Below are 19,991 nucleotides of genomic sequence, written 5' to 3'. Positions count from 1 at the left end.
TTGACCTTCTCAGTTGAACTTTGCAAAAGCCAAACTGCAGAAGTGAAATGTAAAATCCCTGAAATTCCATGTCTGAGACACTGTGCATGATTTGCAGACTGCTGAAAGCAAAACAACCAACAAAGCAAAGACACAGATCACCGTCACAACAGCATGTAACCACGGCGCTCCTCGCAGCCGGGCCGTTGCCATAGAAACCAGCCAGCCCCGCACTGTGCCAGCGTGAGTAATTAATGATTGGTGTAACGGAGGCTATGAAAGCACATTTAGGAAGCTGGATGGCTGAAGAAAACGCCACCAAACGCTGCCTGCCAGCGCTGCGATCCATCTCGACAGCCGACAAAAGAACAATCAATTCTACTGAACAAAAGCAAAAGGAGGAGAGAGACAGTGCAGAAGGGCTTTGTGTGTCATGTCAAGAGCCTCAAACACACACACATGCACACACACACTTCTGAAGATACGCCTGTAACTCTTACCTTGGGCTGAGCTCTTTTGTCTGTTCCAGAGCCTTTAAGGATCATTCCAGTTTATTTGATAACTGTGATCAACATTTTTATCGGTAATGGTAACACTGTACTCACCAAAGTAACTGCTGAGATCAAAGTCTGATGTGAGCAGTCAGGCATAAGATCTGACCAAAAGTGAGTGCACTCCAATGTCTGTAATAATTCCCCAATGCACAGGAAAACTGTGTGTACAACTACGGCAAGTGTGATGGTTCAAAGTTGAATAATTTTACAGTTTGCCTTCATTTTCTATTCCACATAACTTTTGCCTAACCCGAGGGTTCGTCTAAAACATGTATGATCATCATGCTCGAGTTTCTTGTCCTGTTGGACTTTGTTTTGGCAATGTCTCTACGTTCTCTGCGGTTTACTCGGTGATGATGAAATTATGCTAAAACTGCGCCGAATCACCCTTTAAAACTTCCAGACATCCAGTTTAACGTCTTTTGTTTACCTGTAGGTTCTTTTGAAGCTTTTATGACTGTTGATTTTTAATTTATCACCTCGTGTGAGCCACTTTGTGACTTGGACTGCTACTACCACACATCTGTAGACCATTAAACTAATTGTTGTCTCAAACAGAGCTCATTCATCCCTTTACATCCTATATTTAGCCATGACTCTGACCTTCCTGACATGACCTGATCTTTGCCATCACGGGGGAGAAGGGGGGTGGGGGGTTGGGGTCACAAGTTTTTTAAACATTGTTTGCACTTATCATGTTATCACCACTAGTTACATGGTGTGTAGGTTCCTTTGTCCAAAAAATAGCCGCAGCTTTAAGACCACGTGCCACGAGCCATCATGAAAAAAACACAACAAAATCACGAGACTGAACCTCCTTTTCCTGATAAATGATTGTCCTCATTTATGTTTTTAAGTTCTCCCTGATGGATTTCAGGCAGCAAAGTAGTTCTAAGATGGCTCAACAGTATCATGTTTTGCATATACATCTGCACACCAGGAAGAAGAGGTAAGGTGGAGGAAGGCGAGGAGGAGTAAAGCAATTTTCACAATCCTGCAATCCTATGTCCTGCCCTGGGCCACACAATCTGCACCACAACGGAGGCCATTCAGAGCGTGACAGTTTCACTGCGGCGAGAACAGAGAGCCCGTATGTCTGCCAGCCACATCCACAGAGCCACACACAACGGCGTGAAGGCTTACTGAGTGTATGGCTGCAGCTACAGTATCACAGCAGAAAATGGCTTTGGGTGATGAAAGAAACTGCTTGGGCGTTTGGATTTCTCAGTTTGGGATTTGTCCTGCGTGAGAGTATGTGTGTAATCCACAGCGGAAAACAACATTAAGGAAACAGCCTCATGACAGACTACGGCCATTATACAAGAAGGCTGGATTTAGCTACTTGGTTTATAAGGTAGTTCCAACAGACTGAATTATGTTCTTACGGAGGGAGGAAGCATCACTTGATGATATAATTACATGACTTGACAGAGTTAGAAAAGTTGAAGGAAACATGTGTACATTTCCAGGTCTGTATTTATGTTCTGGTGCTCTACTAGAATATCTTGTTTACAGTTAAAAAAATTGCTTATTTATCTTATACTGGCTCTTTATGCAGCCCCTTAGTTCAGCCTCTGTCTGAAACAGGCAGTTTTAGCTCCTGTCTCTTTAAGGCCCCCCTCCTTATGAGCTTGCTCTGTTCTGATTGGTAAGCCCCTAGAAGCTACGTCTCTGCAGACAGGCTTAGGAGGCTACGTAAACAAACTGCAGTCATAGAATTTCACTTCTTTTTCTCGTTCTTTACTCGAAATGGAAACTTCTCAAATATGCCTGTACATGTACGAGCCCAAATCTGATCCAAAATATGTGAGTGGACAACATGAACAACCTGTGGAACCTTAGCAACAAAAGCTACCAACGGACTTCCAGGGAGCATTTTTACAAATGTTCACCTCAAGTTTTGGACCTTTGACCATGTTTAAAATAGACATCATCTGCGAACTCACACCACAAAACAACACTATAAAAATAACAGAAAAACTCAAAACGTATACATCCCCATTAAGATCCTTCATCTGCTGGTAAAACAAAACAATTTTTAAAATGAAGATGCAGAGACCCAAAGAAATAGTGAAAAGCTGCAACTAACTTGATTAACTGGTACATTGTTTGGTCTATATAATAATGGAAAATGTCCATCACAAATTCCCAGTACCTAAGGCGACGTCTTCAAATTGCTTGATATGACAGTCAAACAAAGATATTCAGTTTACTCTTACATACGGCAAAGAAAAGCAGAAAATCCTCACATTTGAGAGAGCTTTGTTCTGCATTTTTACTTGAAAAATTAGTTAAATGATTAATTGATTATCAAAATAGCTGCAGATTAAATTTCTGTTGATGGACAAATTGATGAATCAGCTAATGGTTTTGGTTCTAACTGTGGTTTAATCAAACATGGCAGCTGGAAATCCACTACGCCCATCAGCTATAGGGACTTGTGTTGATGATAACATGTCTTAAACCTTAAACCAGGTGCTGTAGATCCAAAATGTCACATGATTTGGTGTCTGCATGGTGTATTTCTCACCTAAACTTTAACCAGAAACTTATCAATTTGAATATGAAATTTGATAAACTTGATGCAGAACCCATGCACAGCCCAGTGAATGTCAGTGTTTCAGCAATGAAAGAGAATTTGTCAGTCAGTCAAAGCAAATGTAGAAAATAGTCTGTTCAGATAATAAAAGCATCCATATCTTCCCCATGCAAAGGAGGGTGGACACGCAGATGTCGCCTATCCTCTGACATATGTTCGCCTCAGACGAACGTCAACAGAGCGAAGAATAATTTGTAGGTTGGCTGTGTGAGGCCAAATGAAGGATCAAGAGAGCTATTCTTCTTCTACTGCATAAATTCACAGAATCAGAAAAAAACATTCAAAGCCAGTTTATCAGTTTACCCAGCAAAAACTTTTCTGCTCTGCCTGATTGTCTGTCTTCATGGTGTAAAACCTCCACTTTGCTGCAGTGTATGAAGTGTGTGTTGAGGCGGAGCAGGAGCACGAGTGTGATTTAGCCCTATTTTCAGCCTTCAAACACTTCTGTCTGACACTCATGCTCATAACCTGCCACTGACGCTTTGCCTCTTCCTCTTTACTCTCCCGTCTCTCGCCTTCCTTGTTCTGATGTTTTATGATTCCTAAGCCCGTCTGCTCCCCACACAGATTTCAGAGTAATGGTGAGACAGCTCTATCAGAGTTGCCTAAATCTACTTGCCATCCCTACTCGGCTCTCATCCTCTCTCCTTCTATCTCAACCCTCCCTCCCCCCTCTTTCCTCGCCCGCACCACCTCCTCCACTCTCATCTAATCTCTTCCTCCCTCCCTCTCCACCTCCTAACGGAACGGCTGTCATGTAGCATTTTTTTTTTTTTTTTTTTTTGTAGGCTCAGCATCTTCTCCTCTTGACTTTTATTAACTACTGTCTGGGGGGAGGGAATGGGCCAGAAACTGTGTGTGTGTGTGTGTGTGTGTGTGTGTGTGTACCTACTGGAGAGGAAGAGTGACAAAGACAACCAGACTGCAGATTGTGGAGGTTGATAGAAAAAGTGTAAATACAGAGTGTGAGAGAGTAAACCCTTTGTCAGGCTGACGTAATGGTTCAGATCAGACAAAGAAATTAGGTGAAGGTACGGTCACATGGTAGCAACAGTCTAGGTGAATATTTGCTTCATCTCCCAGTTGAAGCTCATATGGCTGAAAAATTCAAGAATGAATTTCCTGTTTTGGCATGAACTCTTGTATGGCTCCGATAGACTTGTAGGTCAAAGTTCACCTCTGTTGAGGGATTTTGCTGGCCATTTCTATATTTTTCTTATTGTCAACAAATCTCATGTGCAGAGCCAAACCAGCAATAAACTGATCCTACTTACAAGTATTGTTTGCGTAACCAAAGGCTGATATATCATATTCCTCTATTAAAAACACATCAGCCATTTCTAAACAAACTACAGTAACCTTTGCCTTTTGGGGCGAATGAACATGTCACACAGTGCACAGCGATGTGGCTCATTGACGTGTTGTTAATAGTTTTTGGACAACAACGGAGGTCTATAACACAGATATCAGGCTTTGGTTACACAGAAAATACTTGTAAGTAGGATAAGTTCATTGTTGGTTTGGCTCTGCACATGAGATTTGTTGACAATAAGAAAAATATAGAAAATCACAGCCTTATCCTTCAAATTTTGCCCTCCAAATTTGCAAGGTCAGCCAATGGAGAAGTCATTATTCTAGTGGTGTGTTATCACCTTGTTTTGCACATTATTACACAACTAAACTATAAACTGCGGCATTGTTCTCATACACTGCTCATAGTCTGCAATCACTCAATATCTATTTATCACCCACAACATACTTGGGTGACCATACCTTAAGAAAAAACCAATAATGACCTTCTAAACAAACTATTTGATAAAAACATGGATTTTGGTGTGTGTGTGTGCGTGAGAGAGAGAGAGAGAGGGGGGAAAAGACAGGCCAACAGAGAGAGAGGCTCCTATTTATAGCAGCTTCTTTTGAGACACAAAGCACACAGAGCAGTGATGGCCTCAGCTGCCTGAGGCAGAAAGGCGGCATTGTGAAACACGCTTGCACCTCCCTCTGTGTGCGCGCGCATGTGTGTGTGTGTGCGTATGTGTAAATGCGTGTGTGCATTCGAGCATGAGTGAGTCTGAGGGGGAGAAAGAGAGAACAGGGAGAGAGGCAGTGGGAGAGGAGAAGCATTTCGAAGAGAATTAACAACTGATTCATTGTGGGTTAATTGACCCATTGTGAAAATGATTAAGTAGACCCAGTGTACATTTGGCCCTGACATCCTTGGCAGAAACAGATAGAGAGCAAGCGGCTGTTGAGGAGGAAATAGGAAGAAAAGCATGATTCAGATTCAATTTATCTAAATTTAAAATGATAAAGAAGGGCATCGATGCAAAAATCAAATCTACATTTTTTTTTATTGGTTTATTGAGTTACGTTGAAGGATTCTGCTTCTGAAAGCCTTCCAATTCGAGACACATTACTGTGAATAATGTTACTCTGGCACAGTAGGGTTGCATTGGGTCGCTGCGTTCACAGACACACACACACACACACACACACAAAAATCTCAAAATGCCCCCCAAACCCCTTGACTCATCTCTTTCTTTTTCCTCACCAGTTTCTGGAAGAGATCCCCAACTCTCTGGTGGTGGCTCCACTGCTGGACGCGGGGCAAAAGTCCATCGTAGAACTCCTTGTGGACCTCATAGAGCTCAGGCACTTTGAAGAAGATGGTTTCTATCTGGGCCACAGTGAGCACAGGCTGCGACGTTGTAGCTGCAGCCTTCAAAGGCTTCATGGGCTGAGAGGGACGAACAGTGGAGACAACAGGTGTGAAACGTGCTTTGCACTGCGTCTCTGTGTGAACTGTGAGCCAAAATAGTTTAGCATACTGTCGGTTTATATCTTTCACTGAGAACAGCCACCTGCTTCTGCTGGAAATTAGGCCAATGAGAGCTGTAGGACTGAACCAAAACTGTAAAGTTACAGGCTGTGACACCGAGACAACGAGTTGAAAGACGCTAATATGCTCCGTTGAGCTGAAGGAACTGCAGTTGAGTAATGAGGGTTTCTCATTATGAGCGACACCTTTCATATTACACATCATTTATTCCACTGATAGTATAAAAATTTGGATTAGGGCAGCTTTACATTAAAGAAGCTTTAAACACAATAAATTCTTGGGAAATTTAATGTGCAATTATCCTGTCATTTCCACTTTAAGCCGTGGTAGTCACTGTTAAGAAAATGTTACATAGTCTTGCTTTAAATCATTGCTCACACTGGCCTGATACAACCTGGGATATTACAGGGATAACTACCATGGTAAAAACAGTATGGCAAACCCTCTGAGGGCTGACGAATTTCTATTTCGATATTGTCATATAACTCAACCCACAAATGTTTTATGTCTCTTCCTCTGTTGGAATTTGTTTTTTATTTGGCTATTTATAACTTATGTGTTGTCATTTGTATATTGCACATCAAAATCCAAAAGCCAGTAAAGGATCCATATTGTTAGCATGTTTTATTTTGTGGTACCAAATTAAAACAAAGCACTGATACTTGGAAATATACACATACACATTAATAAGATTCTCCTGTATAATGGGTATAAGTAATGCGTATGTGTGTGTGTGTGTGTGTGTGTGTGTGTGTGTGTGTGTGTGTGTGTGTGTGTTCTCACCAGAAGCAGTGCTTCCAGGTGACTGAGGTATGTTTCCTCACTGGCCAAAATCCCAGACAGGACCCACTTCCTCATCTCTAAACCTTTTTCCAGGTCACATTCATTCTGCAAACAAAAAAAACAGACAGTCATTAATAAAGTTACATCAATATCCAGTGATACGATATAATGCACACAAATAAATCCAATCTTGTACATGCCTATTCTTTACTTTCACACTGGAAGGCACACAATTAGATTTTTTTTTAAAGAGCATTCAATATCAGCTGGTAAAAGGATCTCTGAGGTACAGCAGCACATGCACCTTCTAGAAATCCTCCCTGGTTAACTCCTCATTCCCCTCAGCCCAGTTAAAGGAGGAGTACGGACATGAAAGAAAACAGAGAGGCAGAGAGAGATTCCTCAGGCTGTCTTGTTTAACCACAAACTCTGAAATAACTCAAACAGGCAGGGTCTCCCATGGGACAAAGGTTGGCGTAAAAATATGTGTGTGTGAGACAATGTGCAAGTGCACACACACACATACACAGCGCTCAGGTTGGGACGTGGAAGCATCCCGTCCCTCTGGCTACGAGGAGGAGGAAAGAGAGAAAACAAGAATAGAAAGAGGGCAGAAAAGAAAGAGTAAAAGATATGACATGATGAAGAAGAGAACAAGTTAGAGGGTAGGACTACATTTTTGACGGTCTAGTACAGAAAAATTGGGAGGAAAAAGGAGACGTGATCGAAAATCCTACCCAATACTTGTAGCTACATGACGTATGATGTATGTAGGATGAGAGTGGTTTTTGTGAGAGTCATGGTGAGAAAAGACTAAGACTAGCCAGAGGAAGGAGAGAGAGACATTAAGCAAAGAAAAGGTGTATAGATCTAGAAAGTAGTAAAATTCCTGGGACTCATTCCTTGCATTACCAGTGTGAACAGAAGCCATAAGATTCCTGGATCAAGAGCATCTAACAAACTGTTAGGCCTCCCCTTGCTGATCAAGAGCCGTTATGTCACGTGTGTATACATTCTATATGGAAATCCTACAGATAGCACACACTAATACTGTCATATATGTTTACACTCCAATCATATGGGTGCTAGGTGTGAAAGGGGCTAAAAGAAGGTCAGGACCAAGTGCACGAGGATGGCAAAGTTATCTGGAGAAAAGCACATTCAGGTCTTGCTGCTGTGACTTCAGCTGAATCAGCCTGCTGGACTTAAGCTACCTGGCTTCACAGACCTCAGTGATACACAGAGGAAATTGTGTGTGTATTCGGGCAGGGGGCAACAGGATAAAATCCATCTGGTAGTCAGGATAAGAGCCAGACAGGGTGTGAATTTAAGTGTATATGTAGCTATATTCCTACAGTTTTGTGTTTATTATTTGTGGTATTTTCTTGAGTCGGATTGCAAATAAATTATTGTTTTAAGGTTTCATCTGTTCATTTTTTTTCCATATCAATTAATCTACGCAGTGTCAGAAAATAGAGAAAAGTCAGCTTCACAATTTCCCAGAGCCCAAGGATACTTCATCAGATTGCCTGTTTCATCCATATAAATGACTTAAACAATTAATGGAATGACAAATAATTTCAGCACTACGTCTGAGTTTCTGTATGTCAAGCCACCTGTAATTCTACATCTACATATCTACACAGCCGAATTCACGTGTGCATAAATATGCATGCTAAAACGATGTACAGTATTCATGTTAGCCGCATTTCAACATGTACAGCGAGTCCTTGGATCTCCGTGGGTGTACATGCATTTATTTAAATGGAGGGGCAAATGGGCCTGAAACCTGTTTCCATGGCCACTGCATAAGCAGATGCTAGCATGGATCTCAGGGGACTGTTATAGCCCAGAAGATTATGAAATGATCCAGAATTATTATGGACTCCATTATCTAGGAGTCCATTATCAGCAGGGTTACCGCAGGGCTAGACGTGCTTTGGTTTGGCTCACATTTCTATTGATTAGCAAATCAGTCGGTGAAAGAAAAACATGATTTAAAAGTGACAAACACATTCAGCTCACAAGAAAGTTCTATTTGATTAACAGCGACTTGACTGCATGTATTGTGAACAGTTAAATGCAGCGCAGGATTTATACGGCGCTGTAAGCGGTTATAGTTCTATTTACAATCAATAACCATTAATCCTTTATGATGGCGGCTCTGTGCTGGTCTGACCAGGTTATGTAATGTAGTGAATGACACAGGTGTCACCAGGATTTACAGACACTATGTTGCACTATGTTGCTCCAGCCTCTCAGCATCTTAGCCATTGACACACAAGGCCGTACTTGTGCAAAAGCTTCGAATGAAGCAAAGATGATTCTATTTATTAAGTTTGTAGATATGATGTACAGACTACAAGTAGAACATGTCCTCTCTTCTTCATCTGACTGTTTTTCTTGTCTTCAAGAGTTTATGCTTCTGCTGTATATACGTCTTCTCTCTTTTCCTCTTTCAAAGAAAGAGAGACTGAAAAGTCTCTCTTTCTTTGTGTCTCTCTCTTAAGTGAAGGGTAAAGGAAACGATTCTGACAGACATGTATTATGCATCACATAGAGTTGTCTGGGGATCCGCGCTGTATAAAGCATCAGTTTCTATTGAAAAAGCTCTAATTGGTTATTATGTATAGATTCTAAGACAACCAAAAGTGGAAAAGTCTTCTCTTGCAAATAAAAAAAGTGCAAATAAGAGGGTATTAAAAGTAAATAAGTAATGTAACTATGATATAGGATTGCTCTTAAATGCATTACATTGCATTGTAGCGGCTTTGAATCTGTCTGTCTCCACTGAATTAAAAGGGAAAGCCTGGGGGCAGCAACTGAGCCCCCTGAATGTTTGTGAATGAATGAAAAATGAATGTAAAGCCTTCAATGAGCTACAAGTATCCGCATGAGCTATATGTCATTACCCCTCACAGAACATACCCGCTGCTAAGAGAACATGGGAAACACCAACAGAGTCCATCTGATGCATCAAGAACATTCAAAGCAAATGACAAGAAGGGAACTTGAAACATCCAGCCACATGTTACTGAACTAGCAGGGGGCAGACGGGAGCCATAAAGTGTTTGTTCATCGTTTCAGACCCCAGACGCCTCCCTTAGGATGTACCCACATCTCCAGACATATCATCTTTTATTCATCGCCCTGGCAGCTAATGAGCCCATCTCTGGGTTCAGACTAAAAGGGGTGTCTGCTTTGCATGTTTGGTCATCAGAAAGTATAAATAAAACACATTCTCCGTGCTTAGGGTATATTTGGGTTTGCGTGTCTATATTTTCTGTGCAATAAAAGCTAATATTTTCCTATTAAACCCACACTTAAACCAATCCTCCTTCTGCTCACACACCCCTTAGCGGTGGCTGTATCTAACATGATTTAGGAATTCTGATTTGCTTCTGATTTGTTTATGCACGGATAATGTTTATAGGGGATGCGGGAGAATCAATACAAACAGTGTTTATTTGACAAGTGCGTAGATGTAGCTCAGGAGGCGCAGATAGAAACGGAGCAGCAGCGACTGTAATAACATTATTCTCCATCTCTGTCTCTCTTTCCCTTTAGAGTGCAGGAGACTGTCAGCTCATATAAACACTCAAGAGGAAAGGAGAGAAGTGAGCGGCAATGCGTGGCCTGTTCCACACTTTATTAACCCTTTTCAATTTTCATTTTTCACATCCTAATCTGTTTAGCATCCTGTTCTGCCATCCCTCGCTTTTCTGAAATGCCTAATGAGATTGCTTCCTATCTCCACGTGTCTGCTGTGTAATGGAGCCGTCTCAGAATTATCCTGTGCTGCAGGAGAAAGACATGCAGCATTACTTCTGGTTATTCAGAATGCACTTCGGCAAGATGTGACTGACACTGACAGAGTTGGTGTTTGCAGCGGTATTCTGGATAACGATGATGTGTATGATGCCACGTCACGCCATGACTCTAACTGCAAGGAAACAAGCTATGTTCATTACAGATGTAATGCACTACAACAAGGGAGATTTTAATCTTTCCAAGCCTCATAATCCACTCAAGTTGGCCATCTAGAGATTTAGCCCTGAGTAAGAGAAGAGGCAAACTCTCCCTCAGGTCTGGGCCTAAGGGTGTAATATCAGATAAGATGAGAGAGCGAAGAAATTAGTTATTATGATACAGTATACAGCGGGGAAAAGAAAAATAGGAATTCTGACCAATGGGGTTATGTCATTCCCAATCTCTCTCTCTCTCTCTCTCTCCCTCTCTCTCTCTCTCTTGCTCTCTCTCACACATTTCCTGTCATCTACATCTACCCAAGAAAATTTGGAGGACTTTAGTTTGTCTTGGTTGAGCAAACTTTGCACGGAAAAAGAATCCAATAAAAATAAAGTGAGCCGTGGCTGTCCTTGATTGCCCTACAAGTATGTGCCAAGAAATCATACCGTTTTTTGTGAAAGATGTCATCAGTATTTTTGGCAAAACAGTTCAAAATATTACAACATAGCCTTCATAAGTCAGCTGACTTCCAATCAGTAACCCCCCCCCTCTTTTCCCTCTGCAGTGCAGGGAAGAGTCAGATTATAAAGAGAACAAGAGTCACTGTAGAAAATTAAATCAGCAGTATTGCTGATGGTGATGACTCATCACAGTGACATCATAAAACCATCAGCTTCCGCTGAGCCAATCAGAGCCTGTCTGGGCTCTGACTCATCAATTAGAGAAGCAGACTGGGATGTTGTTTGAAGAGGGACTGGCCAAGGGCAAATCAAGGACGATGCTAACTTCATTTTCATGACAGTTATTGAAAGCATGTCTGGCTGCTCGGATGATTTGTTGATGGATATTTGTAGAATGGCTGCATAATATATTTAACTAACCATCAGACGCTGCCTCTGCCAACCCTTAACACACACATATTTACACACACACACACACACACACATCGTCAGGTTTGCTCAGGGATTCTGACTCTAAATATGAAAGTTTACTCAGCAAATCCCCTTCGATCTCTTCTACGCCAGAAAATCGTGTGTATGTATGCTTTAGAGGAGGCAACCTCAGGCTGGGATGAAAGGTGTGCGTGCGTACATGCTCCTATATGAGTGTAAATCAGCGAGAGTTCCAAGCTGGCAGGTCAAAGGTTGGATGCAGTCAGGGGACTCATCATTTATTGGCAGAATCAAGCCATCAATCAGATTGACAGGCACTCACTCACCGGCTCAGACAGTGAGCAAAGAACGAGGGGGGCGGCGTCTGCTGATATTGCTTCATGACCACTGATGCGATTACTTCCTCCAAGGGCACACTGGAGAGGGGCAGTATCAGCCTATTACATTCTCTCACGATACCCCTCTATCCTAATGGAACGTATGGCTCTAGCATCTGCTAACTACAAATTCTCACAGTGATGACTAGATCTCCTAAGATACAAATAAATATAAATTGTAGAAAAGAGATGAAAAAAAAGAAAGGTAGTCTAAAATAGACTTATTTTTGTGTGTGTGTATGTGCGCATGTGCATGTGTGTATCCTCTCCATGGTAACCTTTGAGGAGCACCAGACGTCATAGATCACTGGGTTTTCTCTCCCCAGACAAGAGAGAAAGAGCGGAGGGTAAGAGGATGAAGGCAGTGATGGGGTGATGGAGGTGATAGGTAATTCTGCCTAATACCCTGGATGAGAAAAAACCAGACTCTTAAGGGGGATGAGTTTCTTCACCGGATGACTGCTTCGGAGGTCATGAGGTAGGAGATATTGTCCTTTATCAATCCTCTCAAATGGCAGATTTGTTTTCTCATCAATTTACAGCTTTTTGATGAGGCGGGATTGCTCTAAGAATAGATTAGCCCACTTCCTGCTCTGTATTCAGGTCAAAGGAAGTATTGGCACCTTTTGCCATAGAGGAGTGATTTCACCCATGTTTCTAGAATTGTATATCCATATGGTGTTATGCTTTGTGTCTCACATTAGTTACAAAAAAAAGACTATTTCATAAGGGAAGTATGACGGAGGATCAAGTGGGCTTCTACAATTTTCACCACTGTTTCAATATCTATTTTCTTAAGTTAACACCAGCAGTAGGACATCGTGCGATAGCGTACTGACCGACTTGGAGGACTCCAAAGATCCAGAGGAGAGGGTGTCCCGACTGCTGCGGCTCTTGGAGCTGAGGTGCGGCGAAGACGACGGCGAGTCATCAATGTAGGGTAGGATGTCGTGGTGCCTCCGCTGCTCTTCTGCGCGGTCTGCGTCATACCCATACGAGGGAGGGGTCCCGGTAAAATGACCATCTGTGATCGGAGAGAACCAAATGTTAAGTTAGTATCTTTTACACTCTTGATGTTTCTTCTTTATAAGACAGTTTGTAGTAAAGAAAGTAAGCATTGATTTGGTGATTTGCAGATCAAAATATGTCTAAAGTCGGGGAAAAGTGACAGTTTTTTCAGATGTCTAGCAATTATTTCAACTGCATTTCAATTATTGTATTTCAGCACACTGATGGGATGTGATTCACAGTGAAATCTACTAATATAAATGTAATTGACACAATGGTTATGTGGACATTAAGTATTTAAAAAACTCACTTTTCAACCAAATTTAATCCCACTTTCAATGCAGACGTCTAGCTAGACATATTTTACCTCCAAATGATCAACTTTGTGTTAACTGTGAAGCTTTCTGCCCTGCATTTAGTGTTAATGTAGGGAGGTACACTGCCATTTGGTGTTGCCAAACAATCTCATGACAACATCATTTAATATCTTTTGCAAAAAATAACTTTTGTAAGTTTTAACCTGACCAAAATCCGTTCATATTATTGGTGTCTTTGCAACACACGCTGGGCAGAATTGGTGTCACACATTTGCTGATTGGCCTCATATTCACAGCAGGTTGTCATGTTTTGCTAATTTCCAACACTAATTAATGCAGTTCCAGAAACTAGGGCACACAAAATGAGTTTCCCCCCTGCATCTTTGTTCATGCATTCATACAAAAACATAAAAGCTCTGAGAGGAAGCACTTTGAAAAGGCCCAACTATAAACTGGGTCAAGGTTCAAATGATTTGAACACTGAGAGCAGCATCTCGAGGGAAATTTTCTACAACCTCCTTCGGAACTGCTTCCGAGATGGGCGCTATCACTTTCTCTGTGGGAAAATAACAGTTCAGCCTCCACAAAGTGATTTTGCCTATGGTTATGTGTGCTGCCCTTTACAAGGAGAGGTGGGAGAGACACAAAGAACAAAAAAAAAAAAAAACAAAGGTCAGTGAGCTGGATGCAAACGAACATACGATCTGAATAAGAATGCCTTGTTTTATGATGTCACACTCAGCAAGGAAGCTCCACGTGTGGCTTTGTGTGGTTCCACTGAAAAAATGTTCAGCTTCCAGGAGGAGAGAGTACAGTCAGCGGTTCGGGGAATCTGTAACAGCTGAGGGGAAGACATCATGCATCTCTAAGTGTCACAGAAGACCTTTTGCTCATCTCCTCCCACTCCTCTACATTCAACAGAGTTCTCAGAGAGCTCGTCTGTGCTGACTCAGACTAATAACATGCCACAGCTCTTTCCAGAGTCAAACACAAACACACGCACAGAATACTCTCCAGGCCACACTAAGAAATAAGCATTCTGTAGCTTTAAAAACACATTTAAGTGGCATATATAGTGTTTTTCATTGTGTTTTATGATTTTTTTCTTTTTTTTTTTGGCTTACACCCGCACATACACAGACATATGCTCTTTAAGTCACAGGTCATAAAGTGAGAAAAATAAAAAGAGAGAGAGAAATAGATGGAAAGAACAATGCCAGTGTGTCCAGGGCTCATCTGACCTTCAGCCCACCCACCGCTCGCTCCGTGTACTCGCTGCTGCCTGTGGGCGGGTGCTACCCACTGCGACTGATTCGACTAGCGGCGTCCTGCCAGGCAACATAGAGACTCTGTGTGTGTGTTTGTGTGCAAACAGCCTCTTCCCACAATGCCAAACCTCCCAGCAAACCAAGTTGAGTAGTGTACTACCCATTCTTCATTCATTTTTTGAATTCTCATATGTGCTGCTGCTCTTACTTTGGTAAACCTGCATATATTCTGTTACTTATATATTTTCTAACTCATGTGTTCATGCTTAATATCTTCTAGTATTGTGCAGTAATTGTCGGAAACATGATATTAATTATGTTTTTCCTTCTGTTATTTGTATCCTCCTATAACTGGCAGTGGAATGACCAGATTTCACAGTAATATCATTTAGGTTACATTTATCTTATTATGCCTGTTAGAATTAAAAGGTTTTTACAGTTTGTTAACAGCAAAAACTTCATATAATTCAGAAGAAGAAGAACATGCTAAGCTGATTCACTACTCTAAAAATAAGGGGTGTGGATGGGAAAAACACAAAGTGGGAAATGAGTGAGTACCATCCTGGCATATTTCTGTTATTTGGGTTGGGTTTTTTTTTTAGCTGTTTCTCTCCAACACTTGAATAACTGCAGGACTCATTTCAATATTCCTGCCACCTAGCTTTGGAAAAACGTTGTCACTAGAAATGCACTGAGGGGGTGTGTATGCATATATGTACGTGTGTGTGTGTGTGTGTGTGTGTGTGTGTGTGTGGAATGCCTCAAGTGTACACACAGCCCTGAGGCCTAGAACATTGAGCATCCAGACAACATTTTCTAGGCCGTAACCACCTCTTGGTTAAAAAGGGGGCACAGGCATAGACCTAAAACCACAATCATGAATAATAATGTGTTGACTGTAGATAGAATGAGGAAACATGAAATGGCAAATGAATCACGGCAGCTCTGACTCTGACTGAACAGAGTGTCTTCTGGGGAATGTAGGCTATGTGTCTCTAGGGTACGAAAGCAACAAGCTAAATAGCTCCAGCTTATCTCCTTTTTACAAATAAAACAAGGCAATCTAGACGTTTTCTTCTATAAACATAGAACAGACTCATAATAAAGTAAAAAGCTATTAATACATCAGATTTGTTTAGACTATGACTATGTATTAGTATGTTACTACCTGTAATATATGTGAGCACATGTGGAGTATATGTGTGTGTGCATGACCTGCAGTTTCCAGTGGAGGAGGGACTGAGCTTTACTAGTCTGTTAATGGGTCACCGTAGCCTGTGGTCATCAAACACTAGGCTACAGTCTGTCCACGTCTGACCTCATCTTGGCCCAGACACTGCTTCTAACGTCGCCCCGAGTAAGTCTCTCTCTCTCTCTCTCTCTCTCTCTCTCTCACGGTCTTTGTCTGGATGAGCCCTGCATCTTTGCATACATCTAACTGCCTTCTATCTTTATCTCTCTCTGTCTCCCTTCTCTTCATTCTCTCCTTCTTGTGAACAGATCGCTTGTGTTTCCGCAGATACACAGCTGGCCTCTTCATCCTCATGCTGCTCACAGATCAGCATCTTCCTCTTCCTGCTTAGCACAACCTCACCCCCCCCCCCCCCACCCCCCTCCTCTCTCTCTTGTCTTCTGAACGATTCCCCCTCAGGAAAAGAATAAACTGCAAATATGACAGAAAGGCTAATACATATGCCTGGAGAGCAGGGCAAGTGCACAAACACACACAGAGTACTGCTTTATATTATTCTAAAAAAAAAAAAGAAGAGAAAAACAGTTCGCCCATTGATTTCCTCCTGGAGCTATTGGCAAAATAAAACAACCAAACTCTGCTTCGAACCACAGATATAAAAAAAAAAACCCACACAAACGCAAATATACATACGCACACACATTCCTGTAAAATGTTTACATGGAAACAGTGTTTGGGAGGGGAACAGGTCTTTTTCCTGCTGCAGGTGGAAACTATAATCACACTGGGAATAGCTGGTGCTCCACTGCCATGGCAACACATGGGTCTTTCCAAAACAGTATCACAGGCAGGGCAGGGGTATCAGGGTATCAGGGTGTCATGTGACACTGGTCTGTTGATGGGACGTCCTGTATAATATAGGGCGTCTTGGGCTTCAAATACTGTACATGGGAACTGTTTGAAACTGTTGAATCATGACTACTTTCATATGCTGCACATGATGCACTGCTGAGGTATTTTTTGGAGCCTGACACATCTGGACAAGAATGGATTGTGCATCTGGGTTTGCTGATTTTTTTTTGCATATAACACTCAAAGAGTCTGATGAGACTGGGGCTAGGTATATCGAACCTCAGTGCTTTTTTGGTACAGTATCAAAACATGTCAGTTAGTTAAAAGCGAAAGTTCCTATTAATCACATGGTTAGATTCATAAGATTCAAGACACTTTATTGCCATTTGCACGGGCACAGGGAACATGAACATTGGAATTATTGTGTAGTTCACTCAGTCAGGTTAAAAAAGAAACAATTTTACAATACTTACTTATACTTATACTAAAATCGAAGTTAAAAAAATGAAAAAAAGAAACTGAGGTGTGAGAGAGAGAGTTGTTTACAGCATTCCAACAATTATTCACAGAGATAATCTTGTTTAATTATACTTAAATCAGATTAATCTTGATTTAAATAATAACTTTAAATTGTATTTTCTGCAGATAAAGCTTGTATGACTACTTATGTTCAGACAACATTTAACATTTGAAAACTTTGGCTTCTTTCCTTTAATGAAAGCTCAACATTTTGGAAAATACCCTCATTTGCTTTCTGGTCGATAGTGAGCGGAGAAGATCAATACCACTCTCATCCTACAGAGAGGTATCAATCTTCTCACTTCACTCTTGGCAAGAAAGTGAATAAGTCTATTTCCTAAAATGCCAAATTATACTTTTAACTGAAAAAGACGTTTGGTAGAAAAACATTTTTACACTCAAGGTATCAAAAGAAGTAGCAACAGTGTCTTTCCTGTATTGGTACAGAAACTTGACTGTATCATATTGAAAAATGTCTAATTATACCCTGGAGACCTGTGAAAAAAATCTGTTCTCTATGTTTGTCTATGTTTGGTGTATAATCTCTATCATTTTAGCCATGTACAGTGGGTTACTTATTGTAATAAGATATCATTTTGAGAAGCCACCCACTCTCTCTTACCCTTTCATTCTCTTTGTCTCATGCTATTCCAAGTTTACTATCTCTTAAGTCTCATACCTCTCTAATAAGATTGATTTGGACAGTCTTTCCTTTTCTTGCTCTCAGCCATAATGGATACCACATCTACACGCACAGTACTGTTACAGCACAAAAGTGCAACAGCTTAAAAGGATGAATGAGCTAACAATCTATTTGCTTCACTCATGCTCACACATAGGAGGAATTAAAAGGCTTGTCTGAGTTTAATTGAGATAAAGAGAGCTGTGGCCTAAAGACAAAGGAAACAATTGTTGCCTGAAGCCCTTTAACGCTCTGAGTAGCGCCGGAGGAAAGAAGGGGTGTAAGTAAAAAACAAACCGCTGTTAGGACAGAAATAATCATGAAGACTACTACAATAAGAAAGGAAATGATAAGTAACAATGAAGAGCGAGAGGACAGAGACAATGCGACAGACTGAGAGCCATGAAATTGGAGAGAGAGAGAGAGAGGGAGTGACTCTCAAAGGGGGCATAAGATATCCTCGATAGTGAGGGCTGCCTCTCCATCCCCCCATCTCGCTTTCCACTCGTCACGACCGTCATAAATCTGCCCCTGCTGCTGAAGCCTTTATTGGCCTGTCATCCAAACACTGCCAATATAACCCCACCTCTGGCTCTTTCTCTCTAACACACACACACACACACACACACACACACACACACACACACACACACACACACACACACAATTACAAATACATTCACACACTTACCTTAATGTCCCACCCAGCCTCATAGGATCCTAATGTTACGCTACAACATTACAGCCCTCTTTCTTTAGCTATCTGTTGAGAGGAGTAATCAGAGATCGAACGGTGTGTATTAATCTGATTCGTGTAGCCTACAGTGTGCCAGTAAGGCTTATTGAAGAGGCCAGGTCTGGATTCTGGAGATAAATAAGATGAAATTTTCATTACTGCCCCTCTAAAATGGTGTCAAATATATATGCAGTACTGTACTGTAAACTATGATGGAAATGAGGAAAAGAGGAAGAGAGGGCACCCTTTCCCTTGAGTTTCTCCATCGCCTGAATATCCAATTTAGAGACAATTTAGCACAGAGGGAGAGGGGGGCTGGTAGATGAGTGGAAGTGGAAAGCTGTGAAAATTAAAGTGAAGCCTTAGCTACAGCATTGCTGGGGGGGGGGGACAGACATGCCGTCAAATGAACTTGAACACAGCGTTTCTGTGGTAATCCCCCTCGCAACTGCACAGGCACTTGACAGCAGTTAATTTGATAAATGTCGGTATCTTGTCATTAGAGGCAGACGTAGTGCCATAAATTGCATGGGTGGCATCTATTCTTAAAGTCTGGAATATCTGCAATTTAGGCATGACAATCTTTCAACTGTACTCAGAGAACTGCTTTCGTTTGAGGTCACACAGTGGCCACTTTGCATCCCTCATAGAAACTGTCTACGACTAGATTGGAGAAGCAAAATGACTCTCACGAGATAAAGATAAATCCTAAAGGCATCTTCGCAGGATTGCTGTAAAAGCTACGACTGCCTTGGATTCCACATAACATGTTAAGTGTGTATTTGGCTGCGTAAAGCACCTTCTCTGCAGGAGAAATGTGTCCCTGGAAGCTTGTTCTATTTTATGAATTTATTTTTGTCTTTCTATTGCTCCTTTGAGAAGACCAAGAGGACCAAAGAGGACCACACACTCAACTTTCCTCGTCTCGTTTTTACAATTGCAGTTTATCATTCACCAATCAAACCAGCAATCAAAGCTGCCCGATGTCTATCTGATGGCGAATTCCTTGTTCCCACTTCCTAGCATTATTAACATTACTCGAGTTGAGAAATCAAAATAAACCATTTTGTTTCCTGGAGGTAATCTCTTTGCCTCGGTGTCGATAATCTCTGTGGAAACGACCCAGCAGCAGCAGCAGCCGGTTTCAGTTATAAAGCCGGGATGGTCGCCAAGTCAGAGAGAGAGACAAAACAAAAAAACAAACAGCGCCCCCTGCGGTGATGTAATCATCCCTTTGTCTCTGGATGGGTGGATGAGAGGCAGAACAGAGGATGGAAAAAGAAAAAAAGCAACAGAGGAAAGAGCGTAGCCTGAAATCAAATCATTGGTGGAAGAGAGAACAGAGAGATGAGCAGAGGAACGAGGATATTTGTGGTGCCTTGTTTACTGTGTGGGATCACAATGCTACAGTTTGTGCCATG

General features: G+C 41.6%; 1 protein-coding gene across 1 annotated transcript in view; it reads right to left on the bottom strand.

The window, feature by feature from the left end:
• The window catches only part of bcr (BCR activator of RhoGEF and GTPase), an 87,885-nt gene that overhangs the window by 23,521 nt on the left and 44,373 nt on the right, over positions 1–19,991 (bottom strand). Inside the window, exons 3-5 of the mRNA XM_042395564.1 lie at positions 12,836–13,020; positions 6,758–6,862; positions 5,687–5,872 (exon numbers count right to left, since the gene is read on the bottom strand). Of these exons, the coding sequence (XP_042251498.1) occupies positions 5,687–5,872; positions 6,758–6,862; positions 12,836–13,020 (476 nt within the window). The remainder of the gene's footprint in view (positions 1–5,686; positions 5,873–6,757; positions 6,863–12,835; positions 13,021–19,991) is intronic.

Source organism: Thunnus maccoyii, chromosome 19, assembly GCF_910596095.1.
Source record: "Thunnus maccoyii chromosome 19, fThuMac1.1, whole genome shotgun sequence".
NCBI classification, from domain to species: Eukaryota; Metazoa; Chordata; class Actinopteri; order Scombriformes; family Scombridae; genus Thunnus; species Thunnus maccoyii.
Note: the sequence above shows the minus strand (reverse complement) of the source record. Positions and strands in the feature narration are given on the sequence as shown.